Here is a 24,122-nt window from a genome sequence, read left to right as displayed (position 1 = left end):
CAGCATAACTGTTATTCGTCAGTTTCTAAAATTTTAATACGTGGAGGTGCGAAGCAAAGTAATTGGCCTTATGTCAATTTAGGTAAACTTATACCTGTCCAAACTGCATCCTACCGTACGCTTTTTTTACGTTTGTAAAATGAAGCCAGCGCCGGCACCAACGAAATGGATCAGCACAATTGTGTCAGGCGAATTTTCGGCGCAGCTCAGTAGTTGTGCATAGTGAAGAAAGTGTTATTGGATACCGGCTGACAGCAACGTTGGTAATCCAAGCAAGCTTTTTTTAATTTTTTGGCTACTACGCAGCACCTTTCGATGATCCAATCTATCGCATGCTTCATTCGTTTTTAATATTCATTAGTAAAATCTTTGCGCTATTAAGTAGAAACTTAGCCAATTGATGTTTTGCCCACGAAAAGTTTATTCGATGTAGTATAGTGTGACTAGCTTCAGTATTACAAAATAGTGCATCAGCAACAGTTACGCTGCTACCCTATAAATGAACCCAACAGCTCAACACCGAACAAAGTTACAGGGCCTTATTGGTGAAATGAGTAAGGCGTGCTACCAGGGGTGACATCTAAATCTAATAATCCGAGCATTCTTACTATAGCCGAGCTGGCAAAGGAATAAACTTGGTCAAACCAAAGACAGCCATTCCGATAGTATTCCGGCAAACCCTTCATACCATAACAATGAAAAGTTACTTTGGTTCCGACAATGATGGCTTAAGATGAGAAAAAAATACTTCACTCACTTAAAAAATGTAATTTTTGCAGTTCTCTTTCAAATATGCCCGTTCTTACCCTACATTTCCTAAAATATTTTGAGCCTATGCTTATCTCTTTGCATTTGATGCTCGAAATTTACAAAGGCTAATTACAACTCGAACTTAGAAAACATTGTAAATTCAAGCCTTTTCCTCGCCATCAAAACTTTATTTGGTATCACTCCTCATAAATCGTAGACCTCTCCCTATATACGTAAAAGCAATAGGATAACAAATTCATACAAGTACATTCACCATCTTTTCCTTTAATTACTATCTAATTCTTACATTACATTACTTAATTACTTTGTTTGTCCATTACAAAAAACTAAATCTTATGCCAAACCTCGATTCGTTGCTCGCGTTCCATAAAAATTCTATGTAGACCAGAGTTGCATTGACTTCCCCACACTTTCTGGGGTTTTGTCCTCTAACACACATACTCACATTTACCTCTTCACAGTTCAGCGAAAATATTCTCCCTAAAATCCAATTCCGGATGCACTGAGTGTGATGAACCATGACTATAATCACGTGATTTCATTGAACTGCGCGCCGAGGAAGAAAAACTTGAAGTGCGCCCGCTACTACGCGGACGCATACGTCCCTCCACCACAGACATTTTGGATAACGATTGCGTCGGATCAAGCTCACCAAAAGCGCCCGCTATCAAATCAGTACCATTCAATGAATTGAAACTGTCACGTTTCGATGTGCGATGTGAGCTAGAACCTTGACTATGATGTGATGACTTGCGGCTGAGACGACGTGAGTACTGATACTGGTAGGCGGAAGTGGGTGTGACAGATGTTGCTGTGCCGCAACCCCCACCACCACTGCCTGTATAAGTCATAGCATTCGCTGAGCCTGGCGTATATTTATCAAAGAAATCGGATGGTACATCTTCGTCCACATCAATGCCACTTTCATGATCATCGTCGCGTGGTAGCCGCGACGCTAAGCTAACCTCATTGAGCGTTGATGCATTACTGTAACCTTCGTGCGAGTTGCTACTGCTAATACTCGTACCACCACCACTCGTTTTTTGTAACGTATCACTGCAGAGCATCGTCGAGTTTTGCATGCTATCTTTGGCTGTGGCCGTTGAGGGTGTGGGCGTGACATGCGAAGAGATATCGTAACTGTACGGTTCGAGTTTCGCTTTTGGCGAGCGCTGATATATCTTCTCGATGTCGGGCAGTTTACGACGTTCACCCACCGTCATGCGAACTGTTTCGCCATGTTGTTCGCGTTCAATCATCTCATGTAGATCCATGCTACGTTCACGTTCGAGCATATCGATTATTTCAAGGTCACGCTCAAGCGTACTCGCCGTTTCTATATGCGAAAAACTGCTGCAATCACTAAAAGATAAATCCTTATTATGCAATAGCGGTTGACCACTCAGACTCCATTTCTTGTGTTGCATATAGTTGATACCACCAGCGCCGCCACTACCGCTGCCACTCGGCACAAACATACTACTCACAATTGAAGAGTCTTCACCATCACCAAAATTACTCGCATCACCTTCATCCTCTAACAAACTACTAGCACCATTACAATATGTAGACGACGTCATATTCGAGCATGAGTTATCCAACGAGCCAAGCGTCAATTTACGTTCACCACCACCACCCACACTACTACCACCGCCACCGGTTACACTCTCACGTCGACTGCCGCTGCTACACACACTTCCGTTCTTTTGTGTTGTGCGTGGCGGTTGTAGCTGGCCCGGGGCACCAACATCAACACCTGCAAGCGAGTACTTATTGCCCTTTCCACCATCCGATATTATCTTGATTTTTGGATCATTCTTCTTTACACGTCCATCCTTTGTCGACAATTGCCTTCCGTAGCCTCTCTCTTCAACCGTCGCACCCGTAACTCCTGTGCCACCATTAACTGTTTCGTGCTTACTGCCACTCATCGTACGATTGTTATTGTGTCGCTGTTGTTGCTGCTGTTTAAACTTGGCTGCTCTGTTGAGTTCGTGACGTGTCACCAAAGCCGTACCCGTAATATTATCGCCTCCATTCAGATATTCCTCTCTATTTACCAGTATTGAAGCAGTTTGCGTGTGATTCGTATTATCTTCCTTTTCAATCGAATCCTCCCTGGAGCTGGGCGTATGACCACTACCGCCTTGACTGCCACTACCACCACCACTTCGTGACTTATGGAAACGTTTTGTTGATAGACGGAAATAGCCGCGTATCCGTTCCTGTTCATCTCTGTTGAATTACAAAAGAAGGGTAGAGGCGTAAAGATAGAGGATAGAATAAATATAAAATCAGATAAAAATAACTGTTGATTATTATAAAGGAGAAAAGGACGAAGCGAACGCACACACACACATTCGCATAGTCAATGCGACAGTCAAACGTACTACATAAATAGCTGAGATTAATTAAAATAAATATTTCACTTGGATCAAATATAGAATTTACGATGCTAACGGCAGACTGGCGCAAATTCACCCAACAGTTGAGTATTTAGTAATTGAATGTTTTTTGTTCACGTCGGAAGAGTGTCAAAGTGACGGAAAACTTTTCTGCAGAAATAGCATTAACACAGGATTTGAGGGCGCTTAAAACGAAATAAATTGTAAGTGTAATGGTAATGGTAATCGACGTTGGTAATGCTAATGTTATTGGAATTTCTATTTTTATATCGATATTTTTGCTATATTTGATTTTGTGGCCATATTTGCACCGATAGTTCTATGCGTAAAGGTATTGGTACTGCTATTTGATAACACAGGTCAACAAAAAAAAATCTTTTTTTTTATACATGGGTGTTGCCCTATATATTCGGATTCTATGTTCAATTCTATAAAAAAAAATGCAATTACGAATCAAAAATATTTGGTTTTGTAGAAGTTATAACGATTTGAAAATTTTGCATTTTTGCACCAGGCTAATGTAGGTCCTTTCGCGCTATTTCGGTCGATAGAGGGCGGCGGGTAGCTACCTGATGCAGCGATGCATCTAAAAAAGATCTACTTAAAGCACAACATACTCATCTTAAAAAAAACAGTAAAAAGGAGATAAAAGGTCCCAGATACACATGATTTTAAGTAGATTTGGCAATTCGTTAAGTACATATTAAGAAACTCATCGAAACTTTTACTGACGGATTGGCAGGCCTAGCAATAAAGCATTACAGCTATCTGATAGCGTTTTAGTAAGTAAGATTTTTTTTAAGAAGCTGTACTTTCTTGGGTCACTCGTTGTGGGCGACACTATGTTTTTGCATATCACAGAGGAATGATGTCTTCGAGAAGTTGTAACCGAGCGGCTAATTCATTTTGCTATATATGTGGCGAATGTATTAAAAGAAGACAAAAAAAGTTTGATTGAACTAAAAACACAAGGATTTGCGAGACCTACCTAGCCTACTTCGGTCTACCTGTTAAAAACCAGGACAAAAAATTGGCTCCACATATTTCATGTAACTCTTGCAGAAGCATTCTCGAGCGTAAGTTTATTTTCTCTTTTTTATTGTACTAACTGTTTCATATATATATATACATATATCTACATAATAACTGAAATTGTTATGAAATGCTTTACGTTTTATTATAGTTTGGTACCAGGGTGAGAAAAGAGCCATGAAGTTCGCAGTGCCGAGGATTTGGAGGGAACCGAGTAATCATGACACTGATTGCTATTTTTGTGTAGTGAAACCACTGAAAGTGAAACGTTTAAGGAAAACAATATATCCGGAACTACCATCGACATCCGCTCCAGTATCACATTCGGAACAAAATCCTGTACCTGATCCACCTGTTTTGGAAAAGCAAATATTCCCTCAAGGCAGCTTTCAAACACCGGGTTCATCTGCATCCGTACATTCCGAATTTGTTCCTCAATTGGAACCAGGAATACCACATCCAATCGACTCTAAAGATCTCAATGACTTAATAAGATACGTAAATCTATCAAAAGACAAAGTAGAGATATTAGCATCGCGGCTTAAACAACGAAATTTACTTAATTCTGATGTTCGAATATCTCGGCAAGGAAAGCGTCATGAAGAATTTTCTTGTCTCTACAGTAAGGAAGAGGAATGAATGGCACCTCTTTATCGACAGCTCAAGAAAAAGTCTAAAAGCAGTTCTACTACACAACGGGAACAAATTTCCATCTATTCCACTGGCACATTCCATACATCTCAAAGAAAATTATGACAGTATTAAAATGCTATTAACTACAATCAAATATACGGAATACAAATGGGAAGTTATTGGAGACTTCAAGATGGTTTGTTTTTTTACTGGAATGCAAGGTGGATATACCAAACATTCCTGTTATCTTTGCCTATGGGATAGCAGAAATGATGCCGCCCACTATCGCCAAAAAAATTGGCCTGAACGTACTGAGTATGGAGTGGGAAGATTTAATATTAAACATGAAGCAATTGTCGATCCTAAAAATACATTGATGCCGCCATTGCATATTAAATTGGCCCTTATTAAACAATTTGTGAAGGATATTAATACTGAGTCTAAAGCTTTCAAATATTTGCAGACTTTTTTTCCAAAGCTGTCAGAGGCGAAAATTAAAGCTGGAGTCTTTGTTGGCCCTCAAATAATAAAAATTATGACCTGCGATATTTTCCCGGGCCTACTTAGCAATGAGGAGAAACTAGCGTGTAACAGTTTTAAGACAGTAGTTCATGGCTTTCTTGGAAATCATAGGGATGAAAATTATGATGAGCTGATAACTGGTATGATTACGAATTTTTCCGCCATCGGATGTGGAATGTCGCTAAAGATGCAACTATGTCGCTGTTACATTCACATCTGGATAAATTCAAAGATAATATGGTAGCTTATTCAGAAGAACTCGGGGAGCGATTCCATCAAGATATAATGGAGTTTGAGGAACGCTACCAAGACCAGTATACGGAAAGCATGATGGGCGACTATATTTGGACGTTAATAAGAGAAAATGTTACCGAATATGACAAGAAAAGCAGGAAAAATCATTTTTAAACATTTAAACTGTATTCTAAAACTAAATTTATAAGAATAAATCTTAAATTGATTCTTACTATACTAGAATAAAGCAAATCTATATCAAATTTTGATGAATTTTCATGTTTTTCGTTTTTCTCATTTTTTTCGAACAAAACCAAATCAAAAACTTTTTTATGTTTATATTCTTATTTCTGGGTGCAAAAGCAATAAAAAAAACATACGCACAACCCATGTACAAAAATGTTGTTGACCAGTGTAATAGTCAATAATATTGTTATTGGTATTAACTGATGTTTTTGTTATATTTTGTGAGGATGTTTTCAAAAAATTGGTTTTAATGTTACGTTTTTTATTGATAATATTTTTGGCATTAATACGAGTATCTTTGTTGATATTTGAAATGATATTGGTATCGGTAATGATATAGATTCTGATTCTGGAATCGGCATTGAGACTCGTTTTGTTATTTAAAACTATTTGTTCTTTATGTTGTGTTGAGATTAAAGTGAACTTAGTGATGAGTGTTGATAAACAAACTGGTAATTATACATTTATTGGTACTGGTATTGAAATTAGTTTTGATATTGATATTGGTACTGGCACTGGTGTTGGTATTGGTAATGGTATTGAAATTGGTAATGGTATTAGTAAAGGGAAAAGTTATTTCATTGGGATTGGTATTGGTATTATTATTGGAATTGCTAATGGTGTTGGTATTGGTATTGTTTTGGTATTGGCTTTGGTATTGGTACAGGTATTGGTATCGGTATTGTTATTGGTATTGTTATTCGTAATGGTAATGGTACAGGTTCTGGTATTGATATTGGTATTGGTATTAGTACTGGTATTGGTATTAGTACTGGTATTGGTATTGGTATTGGGATTGGGATTATTATTGGTATTGGTATTGGTATAGGTATTGGTATTGGTATTGGTGTTGGTATTGGTGTTGGTTGGTATTGATATTGGTCTGCGTATTGGTGTTGGTATTGGTATAAGTATTTGTAATGGCATTGGTATTGTTATTGGTATTTGCATTGTTATTAATATGGGCATTGGTGTTGATAATGGTATTGTTAATGATATTGATAATGGTATTGGTAATATTATCGGAAATAGTATTGGTACTTGTCATGGCGTTGATCTTGACGATGTTACCGATGACGAAATACCGATTAATGGTATTGGTATTGATATTGATAATTATGCTGTTAATGGTAATGCAATTAGTAATGGAATTCGTAATTATTTTGCTATTGTGCCTCAACACTTTATTAAATCGCTGCCCCCTGTATATATTTTAGGGAACGTTGTATTACTATAATGATGAAACAGCCTTCCATTTCTGGGCAGCGATATAATCATGGATGGATAAGGCAGAAAAAATTTAGAGATACTTCCTACGGAGAGGCGAATACGTTCCTACTAAGAGCTCAAGCCTCGCCCTCGTAAAGACGAAATATCTACGCATGAAGTTACAAATAACCAAACGCTAATACATCTGAGACTATCTTACAAACTAAGGTGCACTGCATGGATGCGCATTGAGAATTGCTCTGGTAACACTCCAACAATTATCAACCCACCGCTTGGTTAACTCGCTCTGTGTCTTCGTGTCTAGGAGAAGAAAGCAATCGGCTGGTGGATTTCCAAGGCAGCTTCGTTCAGTTTGCAAATGCTTGCTTGGGCCAACAGATCAGCGTGATAATTGCAAAATTATATTTTTATACTATACCACACAGATAATTTTTATCAAAATTAGCTCGATGCAATTCAAGACAGTCTTCGATATCATGCATTTCTATTTGCATAATTATTAATTTATCAAAATTATATAAAAAAATATATAGCATCCGATCTACCGCTTGGTCAATAGCGACAATCTTTTGTCTGAAAAAGGTGGCAGTAATCAGGTCACCATAATTTTCATGCTCCCAACAGAATTATTTCACTACGCTCTCCTCTAATATTAATTCTCCAACCTATTCCTGCCATACGAGAACATGGCAAAGGAAAAGAGGCGAAGTCAAATGAAGAGTACTGTGTCCTCCCATGGGCGATGTAGAAGTCAGTCAGAATATTTATGTTCCCATGATTCAAATGGTTATATCCAGCGTATCGAACCGTGTACAAATTTAGCATTGCGTTTAGTATCAATGCAGGTATTGTTGGATTTGATTTTGATTAATCCTTTATTAGAAGCCAACAAAGCCAACTTTCTGTGATAACTCCTTCCCATTACCTAATTCCGGGTTTGTTACTCCGTCCAATAATTCCAACTTAATATAATGCTACATCCGTCATTTCATATACATTGGTAAGTTATTCCGTTCAATTTATGCTTTCAATTTATTTTTCCTGTTTCAAATATTTAAAGAAAACCGCATGGTTAAAGCGCTCTTGACATCCCCATATGGGGTTTTAGCACCTGTTTTTCATTATGTTCCATAATATTTTTTAGGCGAAAGAAATGGAGTGACATCCAAATCATAGCCTGTGGGAACTCAACATACCAACATCATCCATCAATCTTTAGACACGAATAAACATCATCAGCTAATACGTAAAGTAGCACAATTGATAAACGAATACCAACAAATTGTTTACCATCATAAGCTTCATTTGCTTGCTCTTTTCATTATTTATTGCATGCCAATATTTATTTAGTAAGCTGAGTAAACTTTTCTTGTTACCATTGGCGCTTCAAAGAATTTGATTTTCTTCTGGAATGATTGCAAAAAAATAACAACTTTTACAACACCCTCGTTTGGGGGAATAACGCCGGTATTTTCTGAAAGGGCTAAGTGTCTGCGGACTATATTGGACAACAAAATTTCCGGGAAAGCAAATGTGGGGGAAAGGGCTAAGAAGACCTCGTTTGCCCTGAATGTTGCAGGGGCACTCGTCGATCTGTCTTTATAACATGGTAGTGAAGCCGATCTTTCTCTATCCCAAATAAGAAGGACTGCCCCTTTGGAAGCTTCAGAACAATCATCCTCTGGAAAGATGAGTGGGGAAAGGAATGGATCAGTGAACTGGTGGACTTGTTCAGAGATAGGTCGAAGTTGGACGAAAGGTTGGATGAGCGGATTTTTGTCAGGAGATCGCTCTAAGCCGCAAGTTTTACTTGCCTAACACAAACGAAGGTTGCCGCTATTAAAGGTGCTGTGGATAGGATTCTGTTCAGTGCTAAAATTTAACATCTACTCCGACAGCCAAGCAGCTATTAAAGCCGTAAGTTCAACTGAGGTGCGATCGAGTGTGACATGGAAATTCTTAATCTCGCTTGCAGTTGCGTGGAACTTTTTTAATATTATTATAAGATGGGTCCCAGGACATAGCAAAACACCTAAAAATGATCACGCTTACCTCCTAGCCTGCACGGGTAGAATGGAACAGAATGTAGATTGTTGTAGGGCATACGGAGTACACATGACCAGCTACGGTCTGTTAATCTATGAATAGGCCTAGAGTAAGTTAAGAAAACGCTAGGCGGGCACTAGCTCTTGCACGGTATAGAGATATTTTTGGCCGATAGTGGATGGCAAGCGGTCTGCTGGAGCTACAGGGTTCCGAAAAATCAGCTTTCAATGGTAATTGAGGGTTTTATGGGTCATTGTCTAATGAAAATTTATGTGGTGCATATCAATATGCTGAAAAACCCCTCTTGCTCTAGCTGTCGTATAGAATGATGACGTGAAATCTTTGAGAATCTTCATACTTCACTGTCCTGCTTTCGCCTAGTGATGGCGGTCTTGGCCCACTACAGTCTCCGAAGAACTTACCGAGAGCCGAGATCGTTCACCTTTATCTTTTGTGGTATCACAACGGAGCTCTATGTTTTCCTTCCTGGCTTCCTCTGCCAGGCTGGCTACCACGCAACGAAACCTAAACTGAACCAATACGAGTTTATTTTTGAACTATTTTCGTTTATTACACACACACATAACATTCACACTTAAAACCGCACAAATATCTTTCAAATTCTCTATTTCTTACCTTGGTAATATTTGTGATGCATAAATGCATGGGAAAATTAATGTGGGCAAAAATGCAATCCATACAAACATCAAATACGTAAAGTCAAAATGCTTCTGATTCTCGTAGGTTTCTTCCATAGAAAGACGTGCAAAACGTAAAATCATCAAAGGACAAACGCACACCACTTGTGTCGCAGCCATACTACCAAAGTTACGTTGCTTACGTTTCTCACGATAAACATCCAACTCAGCGCTGTACAAGTCATAGGAACGTGATTTTGTGCCCGAACAGGCAGAGGGTGATGTATGATGATGACCAACACCACTACTGCTGCCACCATTTGTATGAGTCGTAAGGGCCGAGCCAATGCCCGAAGTTGTGGTTATGGTTGCACCAACACTACCACCCACCGAAGAGGCCGATGAGTTGCTGTGAAGAATGAGAGAGAAAAAAGAGATGCGGTAAAACAATATATAAGTTGTTTACTTAAAGAGTTCCAGGAAATTCTTTAATAAAATCGTTTACTTTTAATAACATACATTTATTTAAAAAAGGAAAAACAACAAAACTTTTGCTTGATGAAAAGCTACAAAGGCCATTACATTTTGCAGGAACTAAATTAAGCGAAGACCGCAATTAATTGCTATGCTCGTAACTAACACAAAGTAAGGCAAGCATGAGCTCTCTGCAAATAATTGGGAGATTATATTCTATTTTGATATAGCACATCATTAACGGTAATTACAAATCTGACCTTGTATTTGTACAAAATCCTGCTCTGCACTCACAGTTTGATATCCAGCGAGAAATTCAATGGAAATTGAATTCCACTCCTTCTTTTGAACTTTGGGTGGATTCTCAACATGGAGATGAATGTTACACTGACTTTCTAGGCTTCGTTCAGTCGAAAAATGCCGTTTGACAGTCTAGAAAGTTTGCAAATAAAGCATTATAGCACTGATAGTCGGTAGCATAAATTGAAAACAAGCTCCCTCGGATTAGTTTTTACCAACAGGGTGTATTTTCATCAATGAGGTACTTTGGTAAGCGAATTTCTGCAGGTTAGTACGTATGGGATTTTCCATGCCAACTAATCCTACCGAGGTATTTGCCATCACCTACTTCGTTGCACACCGGAAGAAATTACGGTGACATATTGTGGCGAATATTAGCATCACTATGCTGTTAGTAAGTAATCAAAACAACAAAAACAGCAAGAAGCCACACTTATGTATGTAAGAACTTTAAGAAATTACGGTTAAATTGTCCAATTTTTGTAGCTTTTTTCTTTCAGTGCAACGCAAGCACCATTTTGTGCTCTGTGAAAAAATTTTTCGTGATTTTTAAAAAATTTGATTTATTTTTTTAGAAACAGAAGAAGGTATGACACTTTTCATCACCACACCAAATGTAAATACCAGCTCATTTACCTTGATATCGAATATATTGTGACGAATATTAGCATCACTAAGCTGCTTCTAAATAAATGCACAACAAAAATAAAGCAGCCACCCTTATATAGAATGCGAGGAAGAGATATCTCACACAGCCGAAGTAGTTACTCACACATACAAACGCATACAACTAAATTACCAAGCAGGAGATATAACACTTCTAGAAGGTGAATCGCCTAGACCTTTGGATATATATGCGGACGAGGCAACAGAGAGTATAAAAGCAGCGCAAGCTGAGAAATAACTATTCAGTTTTGATTTAAATACGCTATTGGTTGTGAAGTATAATCGTGAAGTACTACTCCCAAAGTAATCTAAATAAAGACCAGTTTGCAATACTGAATATTGTAATGATTTATTCAACAGTTTAGCGATTGTAACGTCAGCAGAAGGTTTCAAATAAGCGGGATTTCCTTAAATTCATTGCAATATGAAAATATGTAAATAGTATGCATAGTCGTGTATTTAATTTTTAAAATAATTAACAATAAGTGGTTAAATAAAATTTATATCATTGTAAAACTTTTCACTTGTTAGTATTATTTTGTGCTCAGTTACTCGACCTTTTACAGTTTTAAAGCATTAATTTTCGGACATCCTAACAATTTTTTCAAACCAGTTACTTGTCACGAATTTCAAAATTTTAAGGCCTTAAAGGAGAAGATATAGACCCACCACCAAGTATACCGAATTTATCAGTTTAACAATCTGTCTGTTTGAGCGCAAACCAGTTCCTGAACTTTTGAGATATCTTGATGAAATTTGGCCAGCTTTTATATTTTATAGAAAATGTTGCATTTGTAAATCTCTTTCCTTTATATTACACATCTTATACAGCCGTTTATTCGGTGGTAATGAATGAGATAATACTATTGCTTTGCTCCATTCATCAAAGGTATGAAGTATTCAGCACAGCCTAAGATAGTCCCTACCTTACTTATTTTACCAGGTTAGTTTTGTGGAACCGATGAGTTTTTGGATATTTTTCCCTTATGTTTTTGGAACACTTACCTTCTAGAAACCTGGTTTTTCTGTATTTGGTCACTTTTTTGGAACTTGTTATTTTTCTGCAATTTTTTGAATTCTACTACTTTTCTAGACCCGGTTCGTTTTGTGGAACCAGTTATTTTTCTGTAACCGGTAACTTTTTAGAACGGTTACTTCTATTGTAGCAGTGTTGCGGTAGAAAGACTGGACGATTTTGGGGATCTTTTCTCGGCTTTAGGGCTTGTCGAAGCATACAGCGTCTGTTCGCTATGAGGTGGCAAAACACGACCCAAATCACCTAAGCGGTGAAGTAACACATAATGTTGCTTGGCTTTTTTGAAACCGGTAAGTACAGTTGCTTATCACCGAATTTGTTTACATAAGATTATTTCACCAAGCCTTTTATTTTTGACAAAGAAATATTTGACTTTATTCGACTGATATTACCAAACTCCTTTAATAAAAAAAAAAAAAAAACGGTTGACGAAAAAATTTTAAAAATCTTATTAAACAAATATGTATTCTGCAAACACTATTAGTGGTTTTCAAGATCAAAAATAATCTTATAAAGCATAGCCTTCAGCTCAATACAATAGATCGTTCAGTATATAGTCTGCGTTAGGTAACGAGTATCAGAACCATGTTCTTTCGAACAGGAAAAAGTGCAAATTCATTACGCAATTATGGTGTGAAACTGTTCAACAAACTACCAGAGTATATTAAAACATCTCACAACATTATCACTTTTAAACGTGAAGTGATTCTGTTGTTACTTCAAAGACACGAATTCAGTATCGACCAATATTCATGATACAATGCATTTAATTAACTGTGCTAAAAAATCCTTTCTTTCTCTTTTATCTTTTAATCAAACATTAAAAGAAACCAAAACCTTATATTTTATACTTACTTACTTACTTAATTGGCGCTTAACCGTCTAAACGATTATGGCTGTCCAACAAGGCGCGGCAGTCGCTCCTTCGCTCCGCCAACCGGCGCCAATTGGTCACACCAAGGGAGTTTAAATCGTTTTCCACCTGGTCCTTCCAACGGAGTGGGGGCCGCCCTCTACCTCTGCTTCCATAGGCGGGTTCCGATAGAAACACTTTCTTGGCCGGAGCATCATCTTTCATTCGCATAACATGGCCTAGCCAGCGCAGCCGCTGCGTTTTAATTCGCTGGACTATGTTGATGTCTGCGTATAGCTCGTACAGCTCATCATTAAATCTTCTTCGGTACTCGCCATCGTCAACGCGTAGAGGTCCATAAATCTTTCGAAGAACTTTTCTCTCGAACACTCCCAAAGCCGCTTCATCTGCTGTTGTCATGGTCCATGCTTCTGCCCCATATAGCAGGACGGGTACGATAAGTGACTTGTAGAGTATGATTTTCGTTCGCCGAGAGAGGACTTTACTTTTCAATTGCCTACCTAGTCCAAAGTAGCATTTATTGGCAAGATTGATTGATATTTTATACTAACTCTACTGTATTTATCAATTTGTGTTGCTTTTTTATATACCATTAAATATCTTTTATTTTTATTTTTATTTTTATTTTTATTTTTTTCTCTACATATAATTGAATAGCAACTGCATGACGGTATGCGTAGAAATTGTTAATTATCTGAGCTAAATTCTCACACAAAAATTTAATTTTTTTAAGAATGCATATGTATTATTGTATACGTATATCCAATGAATAAAGAAAAAAAAAAAAATCCAGGTATTATGTTTCTCAAAACTCGAAATGATAAAATAAAATTTCATATTTATTTTTTTTTCAGAAATTTTATTAAAAACAAGGAATACCAAAAACTGCCCAAATCTAAAAAATGTTTCTTCAGGTTATTAAAAAAATACTAAAACCTATGAAATCTATATATATAAAAAGAAGTGTACATTTTGATTGTCACTCAATAACTCGAGAACGGATAGAAAGATTGCCATGAAATTTTTAGGAAAGATACAGGAAGGAGAGATGATGGTTAGTTGATTTTGAAATCCCAAATCGGTTTAGCCATTCTTGAGTTATGATTTTTTTTTTTAGAAAAAATTCAAAATTTGAAAATCTATATATATAAAAATGATGAAATCGCACAATATCAAATGGGGCGCTACATTAGCACTAATGAAGCTCTTTGGAGAACTTATTCATTTCCAATTCATGAGCGATATCCTGCTGTGGTTCATTTGGCTGTTCATCTTGAAAATGGCCAGGGTGTGTCTTTTACCGATGCAAATGTACAGCAGAGAGCAGCACAACCACCAGCAACAACATTAACTGCATTCTTGCAATTGTGCGAAAGCGATAACTTTGCCAGAACGTTGCTGTATTCAGATGTAACGCATTATTTCACTTGGACTGCAAAGAAATGGCAACGACGTAAACAAGGAACACCTTTTGATGGCCATCCGGGTGTTTTTTGCAGATACCATGGGAAGATTGTACACAGTTCATTCAAACAATGCAGAATGTTATTATTTGCGATTGTTGTTAGTAAATGTTGTTGGGCCACGTTCATTTCAACATATGCGAAGAGTGAATGGTCATTTATGTATGACTTATCGTGAAGCATGCGAGCAATTAGGTTTGCTTGAAAATGATGCGCATTGGGATTTAACGCTTCACGATGCATCGATTGCTTCTTCTCCACATCAAATACGTATCTTATATGCCATAATCGTGTCAACATGTTTTCTTCAAATCCTCTTGAATTGTGGAATAAAAACACAGATTTTATGGCAGAAGACTATTTGATTCGAATGCGTCAAAATTAATTAAATAAAATTTAACAACAACAACTTAAATCCAATAAAAAATAATAAACAATTCAAAGAAATTGGTAAAAAACACTTTCAAGCTAAATATATTAATTTATCATAAAGAAACCGAGGTAAAGTACCACGAACTCAAATAAATACAAAAGAAATAAATACTAATTTTAAATAAAACACAAAATTAAATAAATCACAACCTAAAAAAATAACTCTAAATAATATTCTCATAAATAAAATTCTAGAATATTCAGCTATAAAAATTAACGCAAATCCACCTCTTCTATATTCAATATTAAATCCAGAAACTAATTCAGATTCACCTTCAGCAAAATCAAAAGGTGTCCGATTAGTTTCAGCTAAACAAATACAAAATCAAACAAATCTAAGAGGTAAAGAAATTACTAAAAATCAAATATATTTTTGATAATAAAAAAATTGAAAAATATTATATCTTCCAATTAAAAAAACAAAAGACAATAAAATTAAAACTATTCTAACTTCATAAGAAATTGTTTGGGCAACCGCCCGTAATCCTCCTAATAAAGCATAATTAGAATTTGATGATCAGCCAGCAATTATAATTCTATAAACACCTAATCTAACACAACTTAAATAAAATAACAACCCTAAATTAAAAGAAAATAATTTCACAAACAAAGGTATACAAAATCAAACAACTAAAGAAAGAAATAAAGAAAAAATTGGAGAAAAATAATAAGAAATATAATTCGATAATAAGAAACACTGATTTGCTGATTTCTTTTGAAATGTATAATGAGGCATTGTTAGCGATTGAAGATATGTGCCTTACGATTGCAAATAAAGGATTAGGGCAATTCGGTTTGTCACCACCCAATCGTCCAATGCATAATTTATTTGATCGAGAATTGCAACGTGAACAACAGCATGATCCCAATGAATTGCAAACATTTGTGAATTTGAATGTTCCTATCCTATGTCTATGATACCATCATCCAAGCGGTACAAAATGAAGTCGGTGGATTATATTTTTTGGATGCGTCTGGTGGTACGGGAAAAACATTTGTGATATCACTCATTTTGGCAGCCATTCGATCGCAACGAAAAATTGCATTGACACTTGCTTGGTCGGGAATCGCTGCTACTCTATTTGATGGTGGACGAACAGTGCACTCGGCATAAAAATTGCCGTTGAATGTGCAGGTATGCTTATATTTATTGATTGATCACTTTAAAATTTAATCCATATTAATTAAAATGTAATTATTTTCAAATTAACAGGTGATTGAACATCCCACGTGCAATGTTTCAAGAAATTCTGCGATGGCAAAAATTTTACAACAAGCAGCAATTATTCTATTGGATGAATGTACAATGATGCATAAAAAATCGCTGGAAACATTACACCGTACAATGCAAGATCTACGTCAGAATCAAGAAATTTTTGGTGGTGCATTAATATTATTGTCAGGGGATTTTCGACAAATATTGCCTGTGGTTCCACGATCAACACCGGCGGATGAGATCAACGCATGTTTAAAGTCTTCTCTTCTCTTCTATGGCGACATGTGACATTGAACATAAATATGCGCGTTCAATTCCACAACGACCAATCTGCAGATCGGTTCTCGAAGCAATTGTTAGATACTGGCAATGGAAAAGTTCGAGTCGATAATACAAATGGATTGATTACATTGCCGAACAATTTCTGTACCATCCTCCAATCAACAGAAGAGTTGATTGAAAGTGTGTTTCCAAATATTGTTCAAAATTACAGGAATCACAATTGGTTACAATCAATTATCAGATTCAAGAAAAATTGGCAGGTGCAGTGACATCATATAAATCTGTTGATAACGCAATGAATGCAGATGATGCAGTGAATTATCCAATTGAATTTTTGAATTCATTGGAACCACCTGGTATGCCACCGCATTATTTGAATTTAAAGGTTGGCTCATCAATTATTTTACTGCGGAATTTAAATGCACCAAAACTGTACAATGGTACAAGATTAGTAGTAAAAAAATTGATGCCGAATTTAATTGAAGCGACAATATTGACCGGAACAGCGAAAAATTAAATTGTGCTCATACCACGTATTCCACTGATTCCAACAGAAATGCCATTTGAATTTAAGCGTTTGCAATTCCCAGTGCGTCTATCATTTGTCATGTCCATCAATAAGGCACAAGGACAGACGCTTCAAATATGCGGATTAAATTTGGAGGAGCCGTGCTTTTCACATGGACAGCTATACGTGGCCTGCTCAAAAGGCCAATGGGCAAACTAAAAATATTGTATATCCAAATGTTTTGGATTGACATTAATAATTTTGAAATACAATGCATTCATTTCATAAAAAAAATTTGTAATCTTTCATTTCTTTTTTTGGTTGGTTGCTACGAAGTGCAACGGGGTCCGCTAGCTATATAATAAAACTTAACGAAGCTAGGCGTAAATTTGTATTTCGTATAAAAAAAATCGAAGAGAAAAGCGAAAAACGTTTGACTTCTGAAATCATGGATTTTAAATTTCATAATTAAACATATGTTTATGAGGATTAATTTTTGCAAAATTTTTTGAGAATATTCACGAAAAATTTATAAAATTGGAAACAAGTTTAAATCATGCTATTAAAAAAAGTTGTTACAAAAAAATATTACGAAATTTTCAGCAATACATATCTCCCGATTAGCTGGCACAAAAATAAAAAAAAAATCTCAGACGGTTTAGAGGGACACAAAAAGGCATGGGTGTTGCCAACGTTGCGGACGTTCCATTCTTGCACACATTTTTGGGTATAAAATATAGAAGGTATTGGATAAGAAAATTATCTTGTGTTATAAACGAAATGTGTAGACCACTTTCCATTCCATTGACAAATATTTTCCGAAACCTATGCATAGTTACTTTATCGCGATTTAATTTTGCTCTTCGGACGTTACGAAAACGTACCTCATATTTTAGTTGACATAATATTTTCTTAGAGTTTAGCGAAATCGTTTATGCTGCATGAAATTGTTGAAGGAACGGCATATAAAGGAATATACAATGCTAAAATGCAAAACTTTTGTTGGTCGAAAATCGAATTGAACGTTCGGACGTTCTTTTCCGGACGTACCATTTTTTTAGTAGTAACAAATGACATGTTCGTATTTTAGTGTAAATGTGCAAAATTGTTCGGAAAGTGCAATTTGTATTATTAGTTTGACGGAGCATAAAGCGTTCTAAGCAAATATGTGGATAATCTCATTATTTTACTGTCTTCATATCTATATTATGGACGCTTAGTTGAAGCTTATCAAAACAAAAAAAAAAAAAAATAATATGTGTAACTTAGGCCCGGTTTTTCAGTACAAGTTCCACTCAGTTTGTCAGTTAAACTACGCTTAAACTCATTGTGCAGTTTTTCTGTCTACTTTAACTCAAGTTTAAGCTGAGCTTAAGCGGCCGATCTGGCAGTGTCCAACTCTAGTTATCCTATGGGTGATTTGCGTTCGCTCGAAATGGCGTCGAATATGTCCAACAGGCATTTGGTATTGAGTACCATTAGAGCTCATCTTGATAACTAGCATACCTCCAAAATCTCAAGAGGTGTTACAAAACAGTGACTAAACTTGATAATCATTGTGTAGTCAGCAAAAGAGGGAATTTTTTTAAGTTGAAAAAATGATCGTTGTTGTTGTTGTTGTAGCGATAAGGTTGCTCCCCGAAAGCTTTGGGGAGTGTTATCGATGTGATGGTCCTTTGCCGGATACAAATCCGGTACGCTCCGGTACCATAGCACCATTAAGGTGCTAGCCCGACCATCTCGGGAACGATTTATGTGGCCACATTAAACCTTCAGGCCATTCCCTCCCCCTCTCCAACCAAGTTCCATGAGGAGCTTGGGGTCGCCAGAGCCTCGTCTGTTAGTGAAACAGGATTCGCCGCGGATAGGTGAGGTTGACAATTGGGTTTGGAGAAGCTATATATTGCGCTGGCAACCTAAGGTTGCGCTACACAGCCCCTTGAATCTGGTATTTTAGTCGCCTCTTACGACAGGCATACCTACCGCGGGTATATTCTGATCCCCTAACCCTAACAAGTCTGAAATTACAAAAGGGTTGAAGAAACTGATTGAAATTTGAGCAATTATATATAAAAAAAAATGATCGCCCCAACTTGTGGTTCTTTGACTGTTATCAAGTGTAAGATTCCAATACTACAGTATTTTCGCGGAAACAAAATAAAATGTATATAATTTATTTTTGATAAATTACTCTTCATTACTCCCTCACTAGGGTAGGCACCTTGTCGTTGGTGTGAGGGCTTAGCCGAACTCCATAGCGCCCGACTATGAGGCGGAGCTGTTTAGGACTGACATCTACGCCGTTTCGCCTCATAGGAGGGCGGCGGGATGTCGGTGACCAAGAACTGCCAACCCCCTAATCCAGGGTGTTATGCGGACCGTGCCTATTGGACGATTTGCAGCCAGGGGATAAATTCGGCTGTATTCGAACGGAGCCTTCCCGATACCGGGCCATCTCGGGAAGTAGTTATGGCCTTACCGCAGTAAGGGGCGCTGCTGTGGCGGACGGTTCTTTCCCCGTATATAATACTGGACCGCTGAGCCCGCCTTGTCGGGCAGGTGGTCGTACGACCAAGATGAACAACTCATTACCTGAATGTAATAAGGAGGATGTAAAGAGGAGGACTGAGTCGCAATCCAAGGACGACAAATACGAATTAAGCGATGCGTCGGACTCGGGGAGCGAGAGTAGTGCTGATTCAATGAACTCCGTGTTGGAGAAGCACACAAATGAAAACGGAGTAGAAGAGTGGAGAAGGGTACGGAGCAGAGGAAGTAAAAGAGCTCTCTCGCAGTACCGTGCAGCACTAAGAATTGTACAACGCTTGGGAGCAGTGGTCGACCCAACAGAAGTGGAGATCGAGCGCTTGGAATGGTCCCATGAAGCGGTAGAAGTAGGTCGAAGGCAGTTCAAAAGGTTTGCTGCGAGAAACCCTCGGTTCTGCAACCGGTACGAGGAGGAAGAAGCGTCGAATGGCAGAATGAAGAGGCAACGTTCGGCAGAAGGCGACAAGCCTGCTTTCAAGAGGCAGAAAGGACCCAGTCCTAGAGCCGCGAGGCAGGGCAGTCGCATAGACAAGACAAGTAGGCCCAAAGCTGTAAGACAGATGGGTTCCAATAGCGAGGTAGCAACTACCTCGAAAGCTGCCAGTCAGAGGGAAGTTCCAACTACGGAAGTAGGAGATAAGCCAAAGGGAGATAACGCTAAGACTCCGGCTTTCTCGGAGGCGCTAAAGGGAGTTAACGCGAAGACTCCGGTGTTCTCGGAGGTTCCAAAGGGAGATAACACTAAGACTCCTGCTTTTCATGAGAAGATGAGTGATGTGGCAAAGCAGTCACTGACTGTGGCGCTGGTTGATCGTAGCAGTCCGTTCGGACAAATGACTACTGAAAGGTGGAGATCTGTGGAAAGGGAGCTTATTAGCTTAATGCTTAAGATGATGCGGGAACAACCAAGTAAGCCCCTTCCAACCTTTGATTCGGGGGATGGTATAATGGTGTGAAGATGATAGCGTGCGACAACATCGCGAGCTTGCGGTGGCTGGAGGAAGTCGTTCCAAACCTCCAAAGGCAAGGCACGAACGCGCGGTTTGAGGTGGTGGATAAAGCGCAAATCCCCACGGTACCAAAAGTTAAGGTATGGATACCATGCGTGATGAAGTCGGAGGATACACTGCGACTTCTGCAGAATCAGAATCCGAACATACCGACACAGGATTGGAAGGTACTTACTGTATCTCGGCCTACCGAGGATGGTCAGTTCTACATCTTCCAAATAAACAAGCAGGCGGAGGATATTTTGTACACGCAGCTTGGCAAAATGTCCTTTGGCACTGGCAAAATTTACATGCGACTCAGGAAAAGAAGTCCCGAGGATAAAAATCCTAACACGCTGGAAGTGGGCGAAGTCGAAAAGGACCTCAGAAGCCTAAGGGAAAAAAGACAGGTGGAGGTCCCCGACGTCACCACGAACGTGCTAGAAGAGGACCAACCGCTAAATGGTGCTGTGACTCGCACAGAGGAACACACGGCACAACATTCACGAGGGGCTGAAGGGGGCCTCGAATACTCTAAACCAAAAGGGCAAGAGGAGGACGACGACGTCAAGACGAAGGTGCTGGAGGGGGACAAACAGCCCAATGGTGCTGCGAGTCCTACAGATAAACCTCCAACACAGTAAAGTGGCGTCGAGCGAACTCCTCCTAACCCTTGAGGAGGGTTCGTTTGACGTGGCGCTGATCCAGGAGCCGTGGCTCTCATCGGGAGGAAAGGTTTCTGGACTTAGCGCGCGCGGGCTTGGCGTTTACTACGCACAAACGAAGGACGGGTGCGAGCTGTAGTAATGGTAAGGAAACAGCTGCATTCATATATGCTGCCTAATTACACCACCGAGGATCTCGTAGCGGTGGCCGTTGAGCAAAAGAATAAGCAGGCATTTATCCTGGCGTCCTGCTACATGGCCCATGATGCGGAGGTTCCACCGATGGAGTGCAAAAGGCTAGTACAGGAGGAAGGGCGCAAAGGGCGGTTGGTCATAGGCGCAGATGCAAATGCGCACCACAATGCGTGGGGAGGAACAGATACGAACGAGAGAGGCGAATCTCTATTTTGTTACATCCTGCAAACCAATTTGCAGATAGCCAACAGGGGAAATGTTCCTACATACATTGGTCCAACATCCAGCAATATTCTGGATATTACATTGAGCTCCGAGCGTGATATATCAAGGTATGATTGGATGGTTCTCGATAGACCATCCTTCTCCGACCATGAGTATATAAGCTTCAGCATCCCACTAAAGAGGGTAGAGAAGGGAGGAACCTTTAGAAACACTAGGGCAACGAATTGGACTAAATTCCAGAAACATGTAGAAACGAAACTGGGACAACCCAAAGAGGTTGCTAATGTAGAGGAACTGGAGGAGTCGAATGAATTCCTAACAAGGACGCTTATGACTGCGTATAACAAAGTTTGCCCTCTAAGAAGATTCAGAGGAAAAGCAAAGCCGCCATGGTGGAGCAATGAGCTGAGTCTTCTAAGAAGACAGGTAAAAGAAATGTTTAAACTCGCAAAGACCGCGGAAAGCCAAGCGTGTCGGGACGAGTACAGGGATCTACTGAGGATCTACAAGCGTGAAATTACCAGGGCGAAGAGAAGCTCATGGAAAAGTTTCTGTACGGACATAGAGTGCTCCAGTGAAACAGCACGGTTGAAAAAAGTCCTAGCAAAGGGAGACATAGTCCAGGGACTAATAAAGAAAGAGAACGGGGAATGGTCACGTGATAGTGAGGAATCCCTTGAGGTGCTTCTCGATACACATTTCCCATCGGGAGACGGTTTAGAAGAACCAGCAGAAATCACTCACACTTCGATCACGGAGCTAGTGGTGCCGGGCTTGGTGACTGATACCAAGATCGAGTGGGCAGTGAAGACGTTTTCTAAGTTTAAATCGCCGGGCCCAGATGTTATATTCCCGGCCATGCTACAAGTCTCAAGTAGGGCGGTCGTGGAATGGCTTAAAATAATATTCGATGGGTGCATAAGACTGAATCATGTACCGCACTCTAGGAGAACTGCTCGTGTAGCTTTTCTACCAAAGGCGGGGAAGATCGGTCACGTGTATCCCAAAGACTATAGACCCATTAGCTTAACATCATTTCTGCTCAAAACCTTTGAGAGGCTGATAGATGTGTACATAAAGTCCAACGGGGATGAAAAGCTGCTCTCCACAACACAGCATGCGTACACCAAAGGCAAGTCGGTAGACACCGCATTGCATAGGGTGGTAATAAGCATAGAGAAATCCCTGGAATATAAGGAGTATGCTCTAGGAGTCTTCTTGGACATTGCCGGGGCTTTCAACAATGTTGCAAAATGGGCGATTATGGATGGTCTTAATTACATTAAAGTACATCCTGCCTTAATCAGATGGATCGGCTGCATGTTAAATTGCAGAAAGATTACATCACAATGGGGATTGTACGAGGCCACGAAATCAGTGGACAGGGGCACGCCGCAGGGAGGGGTGCTATCACCTCTGCTGTGGACACTGGTCATCAACCAACTGCTCAGGCAATTCGATGAGGGACCCGTAAAACTTACGGCTTACGCAGATGACGTTGCAATTGTCATAAGTGGAAAATGCCTTCCAACGATTAGTTCTTTGATGGATCGGGCGCTTCGGGATATTCATACCTGGGCATCTAATGTCGGGCTGAAAGTCAATGCGGAGAAGACGGATATGGTCTTGTTTACAAAGAGGTACAAGGTCCCAAATTGGACCAGGCCTAAGTTAGGAGCGGTGACCTTACAGGAGAAACCTTGCACAAAATATCTAGGAATCATCCTAGACAGTAAGCTGTCATGGAAGCTCAACTTGGAGGAGAGGGTCAAGAAGGCCTCAACGGCACTCTATGCATGTAAAAGAATGCTGGGGTGTACGTGGGGCCTATCGCTCTCTCTTTCTCATTGGGTTTTTACAGCGATTGTAAGACCTATTCTATACTATGGAGTTCTTGTTTGGTGGAAAGCCACACAAAAAACAACATACCTCAAAAAATTAGAGGGGGTATGCAGACTATCGATGCTTTGCATTACGGGAGCCCTGAAAACAACCCCGACGGCTGCACTGTATGCCATTCTGCACATTCCACCTGTAGACCTGGTAGCAAAGAACAAAGCGTTAACGACCGCAACCAGGCTCGATGCTTCGGGGCAGCTTGAGCGCCGACCATATGGCCATAGTAGTATAGCGTCCTCAGTCACAAGACAAACAGACTACATGATTCCCTACCTGCACTTTGAGGGAGATCTTAAGGCCACAATAGAGGTGGACGGTTGGCGAAAGGGTGCGCAAATGGCGGACGAGGCGATACATGTGTACACCGATGGTTCCAAAATAGTGGAAGGAGTAGGGTCTGCGGTATACTGCGCTGATCCGGAATTAAGCAGATCCTACAGGCTGCCGGATTACTGTAGCGTTTTCCAAGCGGAAATATTAGCCGTAACCAAAGCAGTAGAAACCCTGGAAGAGAATAGCATAAGCTGCAACCGTGTTAACTTTTATATTGACAGTCAAGCAGCAATTAAGGCAATAATCTCGCATAGCACAGCA

At 39.2% G+C, this 24,122-nt stretch overlaps 1 protein-coding gene and 1 pseudogene across 1 annotated transcript in view; one reads left to right on the top strand and one right to left on the bottom strand.

The window, feature by feature from the left end:
* Positions 1-259: 259 nt before the first annotated feature.
* LOC137251176 (uncharacterized) overlaps positions 260-24,122 on the bottom strand; it is a 240,619-nt gene continuing 216,756 nt past the window's right edge. The window contains exons 6-7 of the mRNA XM_067785335.1: positions 9,756-10,166; positions 260-3,006 (exon numbers count right to left, since the gene is read on the bottom strand). Of these exons, the coding sequence (XP_067641436.1) occupies positions 1,227-3,006; positions 9,756-10,166 (2,191 nt within the window). The 3' untranslated portion in view covers positions 260-1,226. The remainder of the gene's footprint in view (positions 3,007-9,755; positions 10,167-24,122) is intronic.
* On the top strand, positions 14,261-15,920 carry LOC137247795 (uncharacterized; annotated as a pseudogene).

Source organism: Eurosta solidaginis, chromosome 4, assembly GCF_040869045.1.
Source record: "Eurosta solidaginis isolate ZX-2024a chromosome 4, ASM4086904v1, whole genome shotgun sequence".
In the NCBI taxonomy this organism is placed as follows: domain Eukaryota; kingdom Metazoa; phylum Arthropoda; class Insecta; order Diptera; family Tephritidae; genus Eurosta; species Eurosta solidaginis.
This window is presented reverse-complemented; position numbering and strand designations above follow the sequence as displayed.